Source organism: Labrus mixtus, chromosome 13 (genome assembly GCF_963584025.1).
Source record: "Labrus mixtus chromosome 13, fLabMix1.1, whole genome shotgun sequence".
Taxonomy (NCBI): Eukaryota; Metazoa; Chordata; class Actinopteri; order Labriformes; family Labridae; genus Labrus; species Labrus mixtus.
The window spans coordinates 7117101-7137832 of NC_083624.1; the positions used below are offsets into that span (position 1 = coordinate 7117101).

Genomic DNA, 20732 nt, shown 5'->3' on the forward strand with positions numbered 1-20732 from the left:
GAACAGAATAGTAACAGCAAGCAGATGGCTTCAGAAGGTCAGGAGCCCTTACTAATAACTGCACTGTGCTATGGGGTGTGCTGTTTGTCTGTTTGTGTGTACTATGTGCACTGCTATATTTCCTACTGAGTGTGGCCTTGCAGAGTGTGAGGTCCAGTGGCTTTTCTGCTGTCTTTTCATTTACTGGTTTTATTAGATTTCAAGGGCATTTTGTTAGAGCACTGGCCTCGAGGGATGATGGCCGCTGATTCCCTATAATTGTGAAGGAGTGTGTGAGTGCATGTTGAGTGCATGTGTGGGAAAAATTAAAAGGGACACAGGAAGCTTTGGACAGAAGAGAAACCCGAAAGGAAGGATAAAGTGGAGCAGGGAAATAATAGAGACAGGGGAGAGAGAGAGTGTGTGTGTACATGAGAATGCAAAGTACAATGTCCTACCCTGTGCATGTGTGTTAGTTTGTGTGTGTGTGATTGAGATGGATAGCCTGTGGCCCGGGATGCATTAACTCTCTGCCAGATTGGTTACAACTCAGCAGGAATGTCACTGGAGAGCCGGAACAGAATTTAATTGCAATCAGGGAGCTGCCTCCGTCCATCTGTGGACAAAGAGCGAGACGCGACAATGCTACCAGCAAACCGCCATCTGTGTGTGAATGCTCAGGTGTACATCTCGGTATTTATCTTTCACAGAGTGTAGACCAGTCGCCTGGTAGAGGGGGTGTGAACAAACCAGGGGGGCAGACTCAACCATTATGATCCACACTTTTTTTTTTCCACTTTGTTGACATTTCTGTGCAAGATTCAGAGTCTATGAGAGCGACCGTGTGCAGGACGCACCTGAGGATGAAACACTGCGGGCGCCTCTCCAGCAGCATCATGTGGTACGCTCGTTCTGCCGAAGAGAAGATGTGAGGTGGCAGAGAGGAGCACAGACGACCCGTGGAGCTCAGGTACAACTGACTCACCTGTGAGGGGAAAAGCAGATAATGGTTATGTAACATGAAGAAGACACACGCAGTGAGTCACACAGAGGAGAAAGTTTTAACCAGACTGTGACACATCGCTGGATATAACTTTCCTTGCTCACTAACCCCTCAGTGTAACCAGGTAGTCCAACACAAAGTGACTAAGCACTTTAGTCCACCATGGGGTCCAGGGGCTTCAGCTGCTCTGCCCCCCGACGTCTGGAACTCCCTCCCACCACAAATCCGTAATATCGACTCTCTCTCCATTTTCAAATCTCATCTCAAAACACATCTTTTTAAACATTCAATCTGATCATTCCCCATCTGGTCTCATCCTTTACTCATTTACATCCAGTACATTTGTGTTTTTTTTGTTTTTAAAGGCTTTATGTGATTTTTTGATCCAGCAGATGTCGCCCTTGAGCACCAGCATGAAACCAAAACAACTCATGCTGCATTGTTGTGTTAGCATGCTAATGCTAGCAATCTTTATTATGCTTGTATCTTCACACTGCATGTAAATTTACCTGAAATGAGCGTGATCTAGAAACACAGTTAAGCAGTGAGTACAGTATGTTATTCTTCTTTTCTCTAGTCCCTCAATTAAACAACTTTTATACGTGAGGGGAGGAGTCAGCCGGCCGTCCTGGCGATGTAAACAAACTGAAGATAGGACTCACCCATTGTAGACAGTCATGACTCACAGAGTTATTTTCAGAGGATATACTTGATTTATATTATATTTAAGTGTGAAAAATCACATATAAAGACTTTAATGTCAATTTTATCGTTGTGTTGTTACTTTGTTGTTTTTATCTCTGCTCTATAAGGTGACCTTGAGAGTTTTGAAAGGCACCTTTAAATAAAATGTATTAATATTATTATTAAGCAGCCTGTCTTCTCAATTCTTTAAATTCCTCTGCTCTGTCCTTTCTATGTGGTCAATTTATTGCAACACAAAAACTTCACATTGCACCATCAACATAAAGCTTAATGTTGATTAAAGTATTGAATCATTCTTATCAGCTGTTACGTTTTGGGTTAACACACATGAAAGGAGGAAAAATCTCATCCAGACATTTGTTATATCTCAGTCTTGTTGTGCTAAGACTCAGATGTCGTTGTCAAAAGAAGTGAATCACTGAAACCTATGACAGACTTCTATCAAAGAAACGATGAAAGTTGAAAAAAAGTATTTTGAAGACAGTCGTTTGAAAAAAAAGGCATGCCAAAGGAAGAAAGAATATGGAAACACTCAGAGTAAAAAAAAACAAAAAACATTAAACATGTATAAGGCAGTAAACTCCAGTTGACTATCACACTGTAGGATGAGTGTGATGTATCGGCCCTGTCCAGCAGGTGTGTGTCTGCGTCGTATCTGTGGCTGTGACAGAGGGAGGATGGGTTGTGGACCACCAGGCCAGAGGGGGGTGACAGACGGCCAGCAGATCACACATGTTGTGACATATGTCCTTCACACACTGCTGCTCTCTGCTCCTACACACACTCTCTCTCTCTCAGTTGGGTGTGGAGGCCTGGAGAGGATCCAGACTCAGGCAGGATTGGGACAACAAGGGGGGGGGGGGAGGAGGTTGGCTTTATTCTGTCATGGCAGGAGAGGATGTCCCCTCCTCCATCCAACCCCTCTTGGGTCCACTGGTAAGTGCTAGGCCGGCATTAAATCAGCTTTTTTCAAAATGACTGTTTAAATGAAGGTGAAAGACAGACTCACACACATGCATCTGTGAGTCAATCACTGACAGTCTCCTGTAGCCTTTGCACATCTTACATATGCTGCGTTTTTCTAATAAAAATGTTTCAAAATGAGGTTTTATTTTTAAAAGAGATAAAGTCGTTTTGATTATTAGAGAGTGTGTGTGTAAGCTAAACTGGATCCCTCTCTTCACCTTGCTGATGCAGCCCAGTGCTATGTATCACTGACAGGAAGACTGCATTATTTATCAACCACAAGGTCCATTTCATCCGGTTATGCTCTGCTTATTATACAGCAAACACGCCTCCATTTAAGGCTGATTTCAGTATGTTTAATGCATAAATGCCTCGTGTTTTCAGCATGGATTTGGATGACACAGATGTGCAAATAAAATATTAAAAAGGTCAAAGCACACAAGCATAGTTTATAAGCCAAAGAGAGATATTGCTAGTTTAAGGCCATGCTTACCAAAGTGGAGTAGATGGGCAGCTCTTTGTTTGGATTAACCAGGAGAAGAATGTGTCCGATGTAGGTCTAAAAAAAAGAAGGACAAAACACAACAGAACTTCACCTTTTAACCCAACGTAACTTGATTGGGAACAAAAAGTGATTACATAAGGGTGAAGCATTTATCTTTCAGGTAACAAAGCTCCGCCTCAATAGACCGTTGCGACACACAAACAGACCAAAAGCTAGGTTAATTACTTACATTATGCCTGAAGCTAACCTTGACCTGAAAAGACAAACGCTGCCCTGTTCCGTTCTTGACATCAGTATTCATGGTGGTGGCTCTCTTACCACAAGAATATGGTAATCTTATGGCAGAAAAGGTCAGGAAGGACATGACCTTTCTCCGATAAGAACACCAGACCTGCCCTCCTACACACAAACCCGGAGGCCATTTAGGTAAAAATAACCAATTTCTGACCCTTTCTGCTTAAATGCTAACCCTCTGTTTCTCTCAAAGAGTCCCGAAGGCAGTTTGAGAGTGAGCGCATTGTCTCCTGGGAGAGCACAGACACTGCTAACATTCTGTAACACGCTGCTCTTTCCTTAGGCCCCGGCACAAGGTTAATGACTTGAACAAATTCCCACTGCTCAAGGACATGGAGCAACATTAATACCACAAGTTTTTGTTTTTCAGTGAGTTAAAACTTGTCCAGGACAAACAGTGCCACTTCCCTGTCAACTGTTGTTTCATCTTATGACATGGCTTGTGAATAATCCAGCCTTCCATGATTGTTTTCTGTCCTCTCTTAATTTAGTTTCTCGACTCTCCTCAGGGGTTTAGCGGTGCATTGGTCCTTCTCTCCTGGCAGAAGGCGGCAGACCACTCATCAAAGCCCCGTCTCTGACCACCCTGCTGGGAACATATGGAGCGTTCACTGCCTTTGTCTTCTACCTACTTCTGTCCTTCACTTCATCTCTGCTTTGTTCACCTCAGTCTTAAAGCGCTCCGTTATGTATGCAAGGTAAGGAAGCTTATGTAAAGAAACAAGGTGGAGAGAGGAGAGAGGATCGAGGAGAGAGGAGGGAGGAGAGAGGAGGGAGGAGAGAGGAGAGAGGAGAAAGGAGAGGAGAGAGGAGAAAGGAGAAAGGAGAGAGGATTGAGGAGAGAGGAGAGAGGAGAGAGGAGAGAGGAGGGAGGAGACCTGTTTTGATATCTTACCTACACACACAATGGAGGATGCTGTGTGAGCGTACCTCAAACCTCTAAATGACAGAGGAGTTATGAGACGCGCTCTGACATCCCGATGATAACCGTACTTTGCTCGCTAACTGTCCTTTCTTTTTCATTTCTTCTTCTTCCAAATGGACCGGATGTCAAACCCGGCCCTCATTATTCTGAATTCTAAAATCACTCCTCTTTTCTCCATCCACCAATCTTCTCCCTTTTATTGTCATTCCCTTATCTGCCCCCCCCCCCCCCCCCCCCGCTGTGGCTAACCCTACTGTCTGTAGCCCATCTGGGTTTTCCATAATAACAGTCTATTACTGCCTCTTACAGAGAAGAGGGGTGCACAGGACTGCTCCACATTGATCTGGTTCCAGTCTTTAGAAAAGCTGGGTCCCCATGGAGAGCGGTGGGCCAGACTACAGCTTTAAAGCAAAGGAGAAAATAACAGGAAGATAAAAATGGACCCATTGTTAGAGAAGGAGGCTTTTTGCTCCTGTATGGAGTTATGGATTTATCTTTCTAATCAATCTAAAGTGTAATGATTTTGTAATTGTGTGAGTATGTGTGGGAGAGGTAGCACTCTTACAAAAGTCACCAGGAAACAGAGAGGGTGGGATTTAACTCACTATCTCATGTTAGACTGCAGAGACCAATAAATACTTTAACATGTTCAGAATATAAGTCAGGAGTAAGAGGTGAAACATACAAATAATAACATTACATACAAAAAGAGAGGAGAGAGAAGAGAGGAGAGAGGAGAGAAGAGAGGAGGGAGGAGAGAGGAGAGAGAAGAGAGGAGACAGAAGAGAGGAGAGAGGAGAGAGAAGAGAGGAGAGAGGAGAGGAGAGAGGAGAGAGAAGAGAGGAGAGAGAAGAGAGGAGAGAGGAGGGAGGAGAGAGGAGAGAGAAGAGAGGAGACAGAAGAGAGGAGAGAGGAGAGAGAAGAGAGGAGAGAGGAGAGAGAAGAGAGGAGAGAGAAGAGAGGAGAGAGGAGGGAGGAGAGAGGAGGGAGGAGAGAGAAGAGAGGAGAGAGAAGAGGGAGAGGGGAGGGAGGAGAGAAGAGAGAGGAGAGAGAAGAGAGGAGAGAAGAGGGAGGAGGGAGAAGAGAGAGGAGGGAGGAGAGAAGAGAGAGGAGGGAAGAGAGAGAAGAGAGGAGAGAGAAGAGATGAGAGAGGAGGGAGGAGAGAGAAGAGAGGAGAGAGGAGGGAGGAGAGAGAAGAGAGGAGAGAGGAGAGAGAAGAGAGGAGAGAGGAGGGAGGAGAGAGGAGATAGGAGGGAGACTCAGAAATGTGTTGATGTCAGAAAGATTTGTAGTTCATAGTGAATTGATTTCACTTGATTTTGTTATATTGTCTACATTCTGTACGTCCTGTTTTGCTCTATTTTTATGTTTTCAATGTTTGTATGTAATTTTCAATTGGGTAAATTTTATTTGTGATAGTTAATCTCTTAAGGTGAGGTTTTGAGATAAGCCCCGATGGGTTTCTACCTCACCTGCACATGTGTTTTATTTTTTATTTGTTTTATTTTTTCTGTTTGACTCTTCTTTCAAAAAATGTGCAAATAAACTAAACTACACTAAACTAAACTAAACAGTAGTATTCACAAGAGGAGGTAGGGCATTTTTGACGTCTTGTTTTTGATGTTTACCTTAGAGAAACATAAAAAGTATATATGCTGGAAGGAACCCCTCAGCAGTGCTCGTGGGTTTATAGAATGTGTGCTGTGATTCAAACATCGCAATCGGAAACTCGTAGACCATCAACAAAAAAAAAAAAACCCACTACAAATAAAACCCTCCACTGTCCCAGTTCTGCCTCAGAGAAAACATGTGTTGGTATTTCTCTCTGTTGTGTGTGTGCTTTGGGATTCCAATGCATGTTTGATGTTGATTTTATTCCATTTTAGCAGAGGTTTGAGTCTTACATAGATTTGGTCGTTGCAGAAGCGCTTTTGCATCTCGTAGAGCAGGCTGCTGTCGGTCAGCTCACTGAGAGACGCCAGGTCATCGTTTGGAGCTGGAGGCATCAGTTTGACCTGCAGAGAGTGAATATAAGAAAAACAAGACAAATCTGCAGCTTGAAGCAAAGAGGATTTTAAATAATAAACTTAAAGTCTTTGTAGTTATATTGCAGGACTTTGTTCCAATCACATCCTTTGATACCCACATTCATTATGAAACAGGGGCATCTATCGTTTACTCTTGTTCTTGATAATCAAAAGTATTTATTGGAGGAGCTGCAACACATATTGCTCAACAAGTTAATACTTTAGTACTTCTGAGTCATCACTACTGAATCAAAACTTTCCACACGTTTCATGTTTATATTTCTTTGTCAGATTCTCTGCCTGCCAGTTGAGAAACGCTCGAGGCTAATGAAACTCTCTCCAAAGTAATTAAGAGTGCGCAATGAAATGCAATGCTGGCTTCTTCTACTCAAAGATAAAAATAAATGCATGAATACATTTCCAGCTTCATGACACACATGATGGAAGATCAGTATGAGTCAACTGCACAGGGACCATTGAATTGAAAATAGCCACATTTGAACAGAAAATAGAAATGTTGTGGGTTGGTGTGGTCTCTTTCTTCTTCTGAAATCTTGCTCATTGTGTAACCCCCCTCCCCCCGATGCGAGGGTTAAAGAGATGTTCTTTTTTTTCCTAGTAAGAGCTGTAAAGAAAAAAAGGTTACCTGCTCCAGTTTACCGGCTCCCGAGCTAAAGGGGCCATCTAGGCCGTTGTCCTGTGAGGGCTGTCGGCTCAGCGCTCCTCCTGCATCTCTGAACATGGTACACTTCTCAAGCAGACTGTCCCGCTTAGAGATAGAGAGACCCAGGGGGTTCCTAAGTGATAAGTGGATGGGAAACAGATGATAGATTAGAGGCAAAGTGGATTTTGAGAGGGAGCGGGATCAGAGGAAAGCACAAGATAAGAATTGTGTTGTGCAAACGGTGAACCTACAAGTTCTTGACGGGGGTGTTGAGGTCGTGTGAACCGCTGTCATAGCGTTGGTCAGTGGATGGAAGAGGAGCAGAGGGGTCTGCCAGTCTCTGCATCCAGCTCTCCTCTGCGTTCAGCAGCAGATCAGCAATGGGCTCGGACGCTGCAATGTCTATTGATACACAAGACATGATAATCAGTACAGCATTTAGTTTCAAAACCTACATTCAAAGAAATACATTCATTGTATTTAGACTTCCTTTTATGTGAGCTTTCAGTTATTTTATTTTTTTAACCTACATTTATTTATACCTGCATTTCTAATTTTTCTAATATTTTTACGAGTTATTAGTTTTACCAGCATCCTCCTTCACTCTTCTCCCTGCTGTGTTTTGCATCTTTTGTCCTTTAGTTGATCTTCTCATTGAGTGCTTCTTAAATAGTCTTGCTTGTTGTTTTGGGGGTTTTTGTTTTTGTTTCGACCTCCAAGTATCCTCATGTGTTTTTTGTAAAAAGCACTTTGAGAGCTGTTGTTTTTAAAGATGATTTGTTGCTTATATAATGAAATGAAAAGAGAAGAAAACCCAACGTCTCTTAAAATAGTATTTTCTTCATTCAGTGCCATTAGTGAAAACAGAAAAAGGGTGAGATACGACCCAACGACCAGAAACACATCTCTGCTTTCTTGTCTTTCACCATGCCAGCCCCTTTCCTTCTACCTGTGTGGATTAGCCTGCACTAGTGCACAATGTGAACCCTTAGTGTGGATCAATCCAACTGTGCTTAAGACCAAGGGGGTGTTAAGATCCCCCCTGTCTGTAATGAGATCTAACAGGGCACAAGGGAGGGGGAATAGCTTCATCCCTTCTTTTTATTTCTGTGTGACTGACAACCCCCTACACTCCCATCTCTTGCTCTCACTCCCCCCCCCCCCCCCCGTCTTGTGGATGCTGAAGGACGGGTGTGAAAGAGGCGGTGGGATGCCTCGGCCTCTGTGGGCTTGTCTCACATCTTTTCTAAGCCTTCACGCTGGAAGGGGCTATTGATTAAGGCCTGAGCAAGGCAGTCAGAGGTGTGATGAAGCCATGGGAGTTAATGGTTGGAGGCAGCTTTGATATTCTCTCCCACAATGGAGAGGTCAGGAGATCACAGCTCCTCAGTATGACACATTTTATCACTATAATACCAGATACACTTGTGACAACACTACATTCATCTGCAGCCTGGTTTAACAATGTGGGGGAAATTAGCAAAAAAATTAAGATTATCAGACAATAACGGCTTTTATTCCACATAAACCATGTCTGAATGAATTGAATCTAAACTAAAATACAAACAGAGAGACTGGGAAAACATTTTAAAGATTTGAGGTATCAGTAGCGTTGTTTTGTAATAATGATTCAAAATTCTTTGTGTGAATATATGAGGACTAACAAAAGTACAAAACTCTTTTTTTAAGTGTTTATATTTGCATTTACAGTTAGAGGTCTTCTTCGTCTCTGCCTGTCAAAGAACAAAACAGCGAGAAGGTAAGCAAAATGTCAGCCTTGACACGGACCATCTTTCATATAAATGCCAATTTTTGAGTCACCAGTTGAGGCTTCTTATTCAACTTTCTTCCTCAGCTCCAACTTAGTCGCAGCCTACATGTCAAGTTAAAGATGTTACTTGAAGTTGTTGATCTTGAAGTTGTTGGAAATGTTGTACGCTGCTATCTTCTAACTGTGCTGTTTGTCCTTTTAACATTGACCTTTCTTCCCCCCCGCCCCAAAAAGGCTTCTGTCTTTTGCCAGGCCGTCGTTGTAAATAAGAATCTGTTCTTAATGACCTGCCTGGTTAAATAAAGGTAAAATAAAAATAAAATAAAAATAAAATCTCACATTTTAGTGTCTTTAATCAGTGATGTAAAACTACATAATTTCCATACAGTGTATGAGATAAAAACTGTTTTGTGCTCAGTTCTATAAGCTAAATTACAAATTTGGAGCAGGTGGATAACTTTGCAAAAATCCTGCAGCAATGTTGAGAATGTTGGAGCAGCAAACAGAAATAAGCTGTGCTGCATCGCCCTCCGTTTCTATCATCCCTTCCTCAAACCCCCCCCCCCCCCCCCACATTATCACTTGGCAAAAATCTTTCAGGGTGCCTTTAATGCTAATATAATTAATGAGGGTTTGATTCAAGGGGGATTTATGGTTTCCTTCATAGTAGTTAACAGTTTTCAAAAGGTAGAAGTTTGAATCAGTGCAACCTCTCTTTATTTACCTCTCCTGTTGATCTGATAGGCTCCAAATATTAAAATAAAAAAAATGCATGTCCCTGGGTAATAAAAGGATATTTGTGATCATTAGAAAATTAATAACACAGACGCCTTATGATTACGGCTAACACCAGAGTTTAATCAGTGCGTGAGGTGTGAATCTTTCCTTTCATTGATTTACAAGTTCTCCTTGCAGATCCACTCAGATGAGCAAAGATAAGCTCAGAGACTGATTATTACAAAGCCTCGTTCACTGTGTGTATGTGTGAGACTGCGCTTTATATTATCACAGTGATTATTAATGCATTTGCACAGTCTCAGCTGAACATGTGAAAATCCATCTCTTCGCTGCTTTGCTCCATTACCTCTCGCTTTAAAAAAAACAAAAACGCGTTAGCTCGTTCCAGTGGCAGTACTTTGTGTATTTGTGTGTACCTCCCGTGTGTGTGTGAATGCCTAAATGTGTTACCTGAGGGCTTGTCTTGGTCGCGGTTCAACAGAGTCGGGTTCGCTCGATGCCGCAGGAGCTGGCTAACGATGCTTGTCTGTAAGAGATGGAGGAAACACCCACGTCCATTTTCATTAGATCCTAGAGAGATTCAAACATTTCTAGGGCACTATTAACGTCTTCTTCTTCTTTTTAACACCATCAGTACATGAATAAAACAATTTTTTATTTCAGATTTCAAATGATTTATCAGTCTCTCTCATTAAAAGTCACTGTGTCGCTACACTGCAGATGTAGATGTGTAAATGTAGAAACATACTGTGACACAGATGAAACATGCAGTGTATGTCACAGATGACAAGTGTCACCCCTAACTGAGGAGATCTCTTAATAATATCTTCCATCAAATGTCACAGCGGTATAGACCCCCACAGTTGTCTTCTTTGATTTCTACCCACAGTGACATGTGATGGCTGTTACCTCAACCTTCTATTGTTTTGTCTGCTTGTTTTTGTAGACTGAGCTCACAAAGGCTCTGAGTCCTGACTTCAACTTCTTTCCTTCTCATTATTCCTGCATCATTTATTGCATACTGTACATATAGAGTCTCAGATGTTCTGGATACAAGACGTGTGATGTGATTAATTTTATGATGTTAGTCAAAGATCTTCATAATTTCAGAACAATGAACAAAAGATGGTGGAACCCTTAAAATGTCAGCTCAATAAATATAAAGACATCCTTTTAAAATGAGATGAATGTGGCTGATGATTTAACAAAACAGCATTCTTGTAAGTAATGAACACAATACATGATCCTCTGGTCAGTTTTACTGCCAATCAGGATCAAATGAGTCAGCCCGATCCTGATTTTCGAGTAGATTTACATTTTAGGAGTATGTCAATGTTGTTTAAAGAAACATGCATAAAATACATTCAATATCAAGTTACCACATTTTTCTGTTTGAGATAAGTTACCAGCTCGTTAAACAAACAGAGTTTTTTGTTCTGTTTCTCACTATTATGCTTCATTAGAAACTGCATTGAGAAAATTCTATTAATTCATTCAATGATTTTCTCTGATTTCTCATACTGTATGACAGTTTGGTCACAAGCTTCACCCTCTACAATCAGAAACCTCTCATCACTATACAACCAGGCCCTGAAAATAATGGACAAAAAAACCTGTCCGCTGGCATCACTGTCACATACTGAAAAAAACCCACAATCTACTGAGTTTTGAGAGCTTTATGCATTTATGTTTCCTCAAACTTGTTTTTAAATGTATCAACAATCTGGCCCCTGAACCTCTCTCCAGATATGTTCAAAGACAGGACGGAAACAGGGTAACAAGAAGCACTGTGAATGGAAACTGTAGCATACAACATCGTAGATCTACGTTTGGTCAATCAGCCTTCTCCATCAAACGCTGTAAACTCTGGAACACATTACCACCTGAAATAAAATAAAAAAATGTGTTTTTAGATCGTCACCCATGAGAAGGACTAAAAGTCGGACTATTTCAGCCTCTTCTGGTTTTTGGATTTTTTAAATATTGCTCCTGGGAGTCCCACAACTTTAGGAAAGTAATTTAACGTCATCAATTATTTACAGACTTTTTTATTTGCACTTTAAAACAACCACGAGTATTAAAACTTTGTTGTAAAAGCATAGTTATAAATCATATTGTGCCGTACAGGAGGGTGATTCAGCACATTCAGCAGACTGGCTCAGACCCTCGTCAACAGCTGCTGGGGCTATGAGTCTACAGTGTCCCTGCTGCCCACAGACCCTGTCAGCTGCACTCACACCCTATAAATACTGACAGCACGTCAGTGGCACCACACGATTCTGAACTCTTTAAAGGGTCAAAGTTGACAGGCGGACCATGTAAAGGTCAATTATACACCGGGATCAGCGGGGACAAAGTACTTCATGGCTGATGTAGATTCTTAAGAAAGAAAAGGTTTTGTGAACGGCCCAAAAGGTACTTTGAATAATATTTGTCAGACCTGTAAGTTCATTTTGTGATTAACATTAGGTACTCTAAAAAAAATGGACTTTCCTCTGAATGAATTGGTGCATATTTCACCACAGCTTTCACATGTACCTTCATTAAAAAAACTGAATTAAATAAAGCCAGTCCCAGCAAGGTTGCAGTTTAACATCACGTCATTTTTGTTTAGAAAATCTAACTAAAACTCATTTAAAATTCTTTCCCTCTCGAGAGCATAACTTGAAAAGCTTCGACTCAAGCCGAGACGCAAAGAGCCAAGGTCTGACTTATCACAATGCAGAGAGAGGGAGGCTTAATTAGCTGAAGTAAGAGGGTCATACATCTTCTTAAAGGGTCAGTCTAGTATGAATGCCACGCTGCAGAAGGGGTCTTTGGGTTTAACGCACCAGCTTGTGTTACAGTTACTGACATGCGTTTCCAGGCAACACAGTTTGCTTCTGCCTCATATCAGCAGAACCTTATTAGTGGGGCCAGTGGTTTTCTTAGCAGGATACACACACATGACCACATACACACACACACATTCACACATGCATCCCTGACATGTCACTGTCAGATCAGCTTTAAGGGAATGCTGACAGAAAGTGAGTGTTCATCAGGCTCACACAGTAGTTGATATGCATGAGGCAGACCGGGGGGGGCAGCAGTAGAGCGCTGATAGCTGAGGTGATTTAGCACTGCAAGGGAAACCTAATCGATTCTCCAATCCTCTAGACTGCCACTCTTAAGTCCAATGCACTTAGATATTACACACAAACACATGCAGAGTAAATGTCTGTGCAGAAAGTCTGGAAAACAAGGAGACACCAGGAGGTTATCGTTCTACTTCAGAGAGTGCTGTCTGAAGGACGAATCATGAGAGGAAAGAAATAAAAGAAAGGTAGCAGTTTGAGCTACAGGGTGGAATAACATTTTTTAAAACACACTCTAGCGGAGGGGGGAAAAAAGCATTCCTCAAGGGTAGATGAAGAAGTAGAGTGACTCTAAATACCAAATGAAAAAAAAAAATCTCCGTCAGCAGCCAAGCACACAGCCCAGAAATGTAATTAAATATCTAGTTGGGTCAGCAAGATGTGAATGTGATCACTTCCTCCCCATCATACTTGGACTCCACCCAAACCACCAGTTCCCATCGCTTACCTCCTCCGCCCTGTCTAGAAATCAATCTCCTCTTCTCCAAGAGAGACCATTAGCCACAGCTAATCTAAATTGCATATACAGTGCAGCTCTGTACCGACATTTGACTGTCTGATCAATCAGCTCAAAAAGAGCCATTTATCAGAGCAAGCTCAGAGTAACTGCAGGCAACCATCAATGATTTCCTCATTATTTTAAAAATGATTCAAATCACATTGGATCAATGTAGCTAGATGAGTTGAAGAAAGGGGGCTTGTTCATTAAACTCCCGTGCAGCAGGGAGTTACCTGTCCATATTTAGCCGCCAGGTGGAGAGGAGTCCAAAAGGTGTTGTCGGCAGGATGAGGGTCGGCCCCGCTCTCCAACAACAAAGACACCACCTCTCTGTAACCGCTGGCACAGGCGATGTGGAGCTGCAGAGAAAAAAGAGCAACAAAGAATACATTATGATATCAAAAAGAAGACGCAGCAGTGTCTGTAAATCAACATGGACAGTGGAGGGGCGAGTCAAAAGGAGAGGTCGGCTCAAACACACAAACACATTTGACCTTACATACCAGAGTGACCCCGTCATCACCGGGCTGGTTGACGCTTCCCCCTGCGGCTACAAGCTGTCTGACATCAGACAGCATTGTGTTGGGTCTCTGCATCTTCATGGTGTGCATGGATGACACATCCACACCTAAAAATAACACACAGGATCGAGACACAGAAGTGGTAATAAGTGTGCAGCTGTCGTGCTTAAAGGAATAGTTACACTTTTTGGAAAATATAATTATTTATATTCTTGTTTAGAGTTAAATTAGAAAAGCAATATTACTCCTCTGTTTGTGGGATGAAAATAAAGTTGGAGTTAGTATATAGTTATCTTAGCATAGCTTTTGAAACTACATTTGAAACTAATGAAAGTAGCTAGCTCAGTACAATGAAAAAATACCTTACACCTCTCGCATTCACTTAACAATATATCATCTCATTTTTTTTAATCTGCATATGAACCAAAGTGTAATAAGTTTAGGAGACTGTTAAATGATGGACTATTTCTTGGCAGGGAGCTGAGCAGTGACTTCCTGGTTCTTATAGTATCCATTTTATTTTCCAATTCTAAGCAAAACAGAAGTTTCTTTACGTTCAGGAGAGACACACGTGTTGATACTGAACATGTCAAACTACTCCTTAAAGCCGACTTAAGTTTAAACTATTTTGGACTAATTAGTAAAACGACTGCTGTATTTAGAAATCCCCTAGAACTATACAGTTCAACAGGACTTGTTTTGAGTCAGGCTTTCTGTTTACTGACAGTGATGTGTGTTGTAAGCGCTGAATTACAGCAAAATGATCGTCTGTGATTCCAGCTGTATGTACAGCACAAGAACTGATACTGAACAGGAAACAATGACATGCTTCTGGCAGATTTCTTAATTAAAGTTAAATTAAATATTAATTAAAGCCATTAAAGAATGGAATAGTCTTCCAACTAGTCTTAAACTTTGCACAAACTTCTGCACTTTCACCCGGGAAGTCAAAAAATTGATTTTAAGTAACCAGTCTTGTCAGCATTAATGTATCATCTCGACAACCTTTTACATCTTTCAGGGAAACTTGTACATAATGTTTTAATATCTGTAAAGTGTTCTATGTCTTTCTTCTCTCTGATGACATGTGTGTGTGTTGTGTGTGTGTGTGTGTGTGTGTGTGTGTGTGTGTGACACTGGTTGATATGTATTTTGCTGTTGCCATCATCTGCCCAGGGACAACAGATGGAAATTAGCTAGCTAGCTAAATCTGGTACAAAGCACCTCTTCTCTGCTGAGAATAATGTTTTTTTTGTACACTGTCCCTGATTCAAATAAACGATTAAATTAAATTAAATTAAATTAAATTAGATTCAAGTGATGGCAAAATAAGTGATCGTGATGATGACACTAAAGTATAACAACATAAAGGAAAAGGAAAGTCATAGGAGTTCTCATCCAGAGCTCCAGACTCCTGTAGCTCGCTTCAAGGACTGGCGCAGGCAAGCACAGGTCAACAAGGACGTCTATATCCCAAACTCTAAAGATGAATGGACTGTTCCATAATCACATGCACACATTGACTTAACTTTGGTGGCTGCAATAGCAGAGAATTGATTATCAATGAATCCATAGTTTGCAAGGATAAGCTGTAGGCCACAAAACTAATGGGACTTTTCCAGGTAGACTGGCTTGGATTAGCTGATCAATGAATTTGCCTATGCAGACAGATGAGAGCCACAGGGTGTTGTTTTATGAGACATGCTCAGAGGAACATTACAGCAACATAAGAGAGTCCTTATTCTCCATCGGTGCCAATACTTGTAAGATTCCAAGTGTTAAACAAAAAGAGACTCAGCAATGAGAGGATTCTTTATTTCTCCCCTGACGTACAGCCACATGGAAAGTCCGTCTTTTTTTTTTTTTACCACAACCACACAAACTTCATGGGGGATAAAAGTGCTTGTCGCCAAGTTGCTATAGCAACAGAGCGCCTGTGAGTGAGCCTATATGAGTAAGAGTGTGTTTCATAGTGGCAAAGCCCAGAGCGATGAGGGGAGTATCTGGGGAGCTGAAGGTAGGCAGGAGGGAAAGAGATCACCACGGGGGCTGGCTGAGAGACGCAGGGAAAAAAATCAGCTGCTTGAAGTTAGAGCGCCTGAGTGTGTGAGAGTGTGTGTGTGTGTGTGTGTGTGTGTGTGTGTGTGTGTGTGTGTGTGTGTGTGTGTATAGGGTGGTCCGAGCTTTGATGAGTCTGCTGACTGCAGTCGGAAGCTCGAAATTGGTCATGTGATCCTGTGGCCAAAATGGAAGATAGATAAGGGAAAGACCCTCCATCATTGTCTATGTCTGTTTCTGTCTGGATTTGTCAGCATGACTCCCACTCCTCTTTCTCCCGCGACTGCCACCCATCCCTCTACGTCTGAGCCTCTACCATTTTCAACTCTGCGTGCCTCCGACTCTCCAGTGCCATTATCTCAGTTATTTGTAGCCACTGTGTTGACCTTCTCCTTTCTCTGTGGGAGAAAAGTGCCTGAATCGAAATCCACCGTCATTAGGGCCTGTGGGTGTACTTCACCTTCACTTTCACTCAGAAGCAACAACTGTTTAACTGCAGTCAGGATATATTAAGCACACACTTCTCCTCAATACTTCCTTTTTGCTTGGAACAACTCGCAGTCTGATTTTAAACTGCAAAACTTATTTACTTTGATTGTTTTTTAAATCTTTAGTGAAAGGCTTGAATCCAAACTTGCTTGCCAAACTGCATGCAACTCTTTTAGCAAATTTTTATATTTTTATTGTGAAATGTGTACCAAATGTTTAAGTGTTTTTGATGTTGAAACTGTTTGTTGCTGCTGTTCTTGGCCAGGTCTCCCTTGAAAAATAGATCACTGATCTCAATGGGACTGATCTGGATAAATAAAGGTTAAATAAAAAAAAAAAAACGAAATAAAATTGAATAAAATTGAATATTCAGTATGAGAAAATTATTTTTCCTTTCTCAGAAAGTGCTGTGATAAAATGAGAGTCATGGAGTTATACTTCTATTGCTGATGAGAAATAAAATAGGAAATGCATTAGACACCTCTCCTGCCTTTTCTCACAGTGCAAAAACAAGAAAACGAGGAGTGGGTCAGTATTTACCATTTTCTTCAAGGTGTTTTTGGAGGATATATCTGGTCTCGGTTCCCTCTGTGGCGTAGTCGAGAGGAATGTTCCCGTTGACGTCCTGCAGCAGAACATTCACCCCGGCCTTTGGGACACAGGTAAGAAGAAAGCAGAGAAGACAAACAGAATTTATTACGCTCGAGTCATTCATCAGACTTTAATCGATGATAAAGCGGGCACAATTATCTCAGCTTCCCGGAGGCGTTTTACCTGAGCAGAACCATGGTGACAATAACAGACAATATAGAGAATTAAATAACTCATTATATAACCACCTGGAGGGGTATGGGCAGTGAAGAGTGAGGGTGTTGGTTACTGTTAACTGGGAACACTGGTGTGAGAGTGTGTGTGTGCATGACAAGATTAATGTGTGTTTACACAACAAGGACCCTGGCAGAGTAGTTTTCAATTATAGCCTGAGATAACATGGGAGACCTTCCCTCGGGCTCCTTTAATGACTCTGATGGTCACAATATGGTTATGATTGATTGCGTCTCTTTAGAGGAACTCTGCTGCACTCATTATTTGTAAAAAAGTTGCATCGCTTCACCAGCAGAGCAGAAATGTGTACAAGCCGTGCAAAATGTAGCCGTGTGGACTTCTATCATTTCATTCTTTATCATCCTTTCCGAGGGGTTATGCACTAAAAGTAACATGCATCCTTTCAAGTGACGATCGCCATAAATCGCCTGCTGTTGTTTGACTAAAACCGTAAAAGACAAGCCAGTGTAATGATCCTGGTCTGCACCAGGTCTGATAACAGGGACAGGGGACCCTAAGTGAGGATCCTTATTGAATATTTACAGCTAATAGAATTCAAATAATTCAGTTGCGGTGTGGCGCAGAGATTTATGACCTGGTCCTCAGGTGGACACAGAGGGAAAAGGGCGAGGAAAGCAGATAATGGGCTGAAAATGAGAGGAGGGAGCCTGCTGACAGAACAACACAAAAAGCTGTTAACCTTAGTGCTCGGAAAACTGCAGAACCACAAGGACATGGAGATGAAAAAAAGCACGACTGAAACCATACTTTTTTAATTGATTTACTAATCAGAGTAAGACCACTTTTGTTTTTTTGGCAGATATAAAATGTTTCACAGATGCGTTAGGTTTATGAGTTACATTAACGCCCACTGGACTTTAAAAATGTATCTTCCTTACATGCACTCTGTGAGTAGTTACACACACTAAGATTTTTTCTCATAGTCCACTGCACAGCTCCTACATTACACCTTTTGTACATTTAGTTTTTTTATATTTTACATTTTTAAATTCTATTTTATATATTGTAATATCTTCTTATACTGTATTATTTCAGTTGTTTCTAGTTCTGCTTTATTTCCTTGTTAATTGTTTAGCACCAATATACCAAGTCAAATTCCTTGTATGTGTAAATGTACTTGGCAATAAACCCAGATTCTGATTCTGATGTTCTCAGGAAACATTCTCCATCTCAGAAACACCATCACAATTACAGTGCGATAAAGGAAGCACAATGCTGTCCATATCAGAGGATCAGTTCTGGTGAGCTCTGCAGTTTCATTGTTCACCCATCTGTGTGTTGCCTTGTGGGAGCTGTTTAGCTCACATTTGAGGGTTAGTTAGGGGTTAACAAAGGGAATTAATTAACATTAACTGCTATCAGCCGCTGCTTCTTGACTATTCATGAGAGAGGGAAAAAAAAAACCTTATCGCAACGTGGCGCCCAGCTTGGAGAGTGATATGAGATGATGAGTGGGTAGGAGAGGGAGCATGATATTATAACCCCTCTGCCCAACCCTCTAACCACAAACACACATAAACATACACAAACACACACTCCATTTCATCTCTACCTTTTTGTGTCAAATATAGACTTCTCCATCTATACACCTCAGATTTGTGCTTTGACCATCATGGTGAAGATGTTCCTCACAAACCTGACAGCTTCACTCAGGCTTACTGTTTAAATGTGCTATGGTTTAAATTAGCACCTTTGCATGTGTGTACTGCATATTGGTTAGTAAAGATGTGTGCGGTACACCCAGACAATTTAGTTCAAGGACCGGTATAGAATCAATGGGAATCAGGCTGGATGAAGTTATCAGCTGACAAACAGATAAACCTCTCTGTAAGAAACCAAATCTCATCACTGACCTCAAATCTACATCTGCACAAAAAACAGCTGGAAACATTGACATACATCTGTTGAGATTTTTTATGTAAAACTCTGCAATATAAACTAAAACAGTATATAAATAGTCAAATGTTACATTTTTTACCAGGACAGACTGATTTATGTAAATACTGTAATTGACATCTTAATTGACCCATCTGTCACATAACTGCATTTTACTTATCATGTTACTTCAGCATCTTTTTGCACTATTCACCACTGCACTGTTTCATATTTAGTCTTGTAAATATTAGTCTTTTCTTATTCTGTTTATTGTTGATATTTAATGTTGTACCTGTACTTAAGAGAGCACAGTTCACCAAAGTTAAATTCCTTGTGTGTGTAAGCATACCTGGACAATAAATCTGATTCTGATTCTTTTAAACAATTAAAACTCAACAACATGTCTTACAGAATCTAACTAACATGATTTACTTCTGGACTACTTCAGCTTATCTGTGCACAGCTTGACAGTAAAAAATAACTGTCACAATTTCTGTTCTTTCCAACAGACACAGATTATGTCTGAGGAAGCATGATGTGTCAGCCATTGATCAAAAGCCATTAATCATGTGTCCAAGCTCACATGATTAATGGTGCTGAAAAAAGTGCTGACGGATATAAACGAGTTGGCGGTGGCTGGCGGCCACGCAAGCTCCGAGGGGTTAACAAGTTGACTTCTGACTCAGACACACGCCCCGTCATGATAAGATGAATCCACCTCGGACGTCATGGAGATGGAAATCTGTTCATACTACACTGCTTCACTGGTTTATTATGGCAGTTGTTACACAGAGTGACTGCCAGAGAATCAATAACAACCACTAGATATGCACCCAAAGTCTTCCCTCGGGCTCATGGCCGAGCGCCACTACACAGCTCGATAGAAATAATGCAGGACAAACGGTTTTTCATTCACCTTTAGTTTGAAACCAACACTATTTTATTTAGAAAAATGTATGTATGAGAAATATTTTGCATTAATTTATGTTAATTCTGAATTCAATTTTTTTTTTTAATAAGCCAGGAATTGTAGACGTTTTCCTAATTCCATAAATATAAATCCAGCTTCTATTCTGTTGTATACTTTGAGCAAAAATGCTTTTAAATATAAGCTCAATGTGTTTTGTTAAAGATTCCTCACACTCTAATATTTTCAGCATTTTTACAAATTGATCTACTTTCAAAATAAAATCTAAAACTTTAAAGATTTGTGACAAAGAAATGCACCAGGAGCAGCATGTTTTTTCAATCAAACAATGGCCTCATTATTCACTCCTTGATTGCAGCACACAACATCTGCTTGCTGTGCTGCAGTGATTCTGATGAAAACAACAGTGTGCTAAAAAAGCTGTGATGATTATGGTTTTTCTAAAATCATCATAAATCATTCCTGACAGTTCTTCTTTCTGTTGTAACACTTTGCATCATGCAGACTGATGCAACAACATGATGTAGTGTTAACACAACATAGAACATTTACTTTCATGTGCATCTAGATTAAACAAATAGGTGATTTATTTAATATTTTATTCATGCCTTGCCTAAAATACTGTGCAAAGCGTTTATAAAAATTGAGGGTTTGCAACTTAATTTAAAGCTAATTATAGACCCGAAGAAATGTGCACCAATCGTGGGATGAACTTGTGTCATGTTCGGAGGAAGCAGAGCAACATTATCAGCAGAATATTCAACTGGTGATAAGTTGAGTTGGGGGGCAGCCGGGGGCTTAC

At 41.0% G+C, this 20732-nt stretch overlaps 1 protein-coding gene across 3 annotated transcripts in view; it reads right to left on the reverse strand.

Moving 5' to 3' along the window:
• The window catches only part of myo16 (myosin XVI), a 106954-nt gene that overhangs the window by 54906 nt on the left and 31316 nt on the right, over positions 1–20732 (reverse strand). For all 3 annotated transcript variants that reach the window (XR_009675550.1, XM_061053452.1, XM_061053451.1), the window contains exons 5-13: positions 16822–16930; positions 13717–13841; positions 13447–13572; positions 10028–10103; positions 7320–7470; positions 7051–7201; positions 6282–6392; positions 3147–3212; positions 837–964 (exon numbers count right to left, since the gene is read on the reverse strand). Coding sequence is in view for 2 of the 3 variants with exons in the window: in XM_061053452.1 (XP_060909435.1) it covers positions 837–964; positions 3147–3212; positions 6282–6392; positions 7051–7201; positions 7320–7470; positions 10028–10103; positions 13447–13572; positions 13717–13841; positions 16822–16930 (1043 nt within the window). In the remaining variant the exon portion in view is untranslated. The remainder of the gene's footprint in view (positions 1–836; positions 965–3146; positions 3213–6281; positions 6393–7050; positions 7202–7319; positions 7471–10027; positions 10104–13446; positions 13573–13716; positions 13842–16821; positions 16931–20732) is intronic.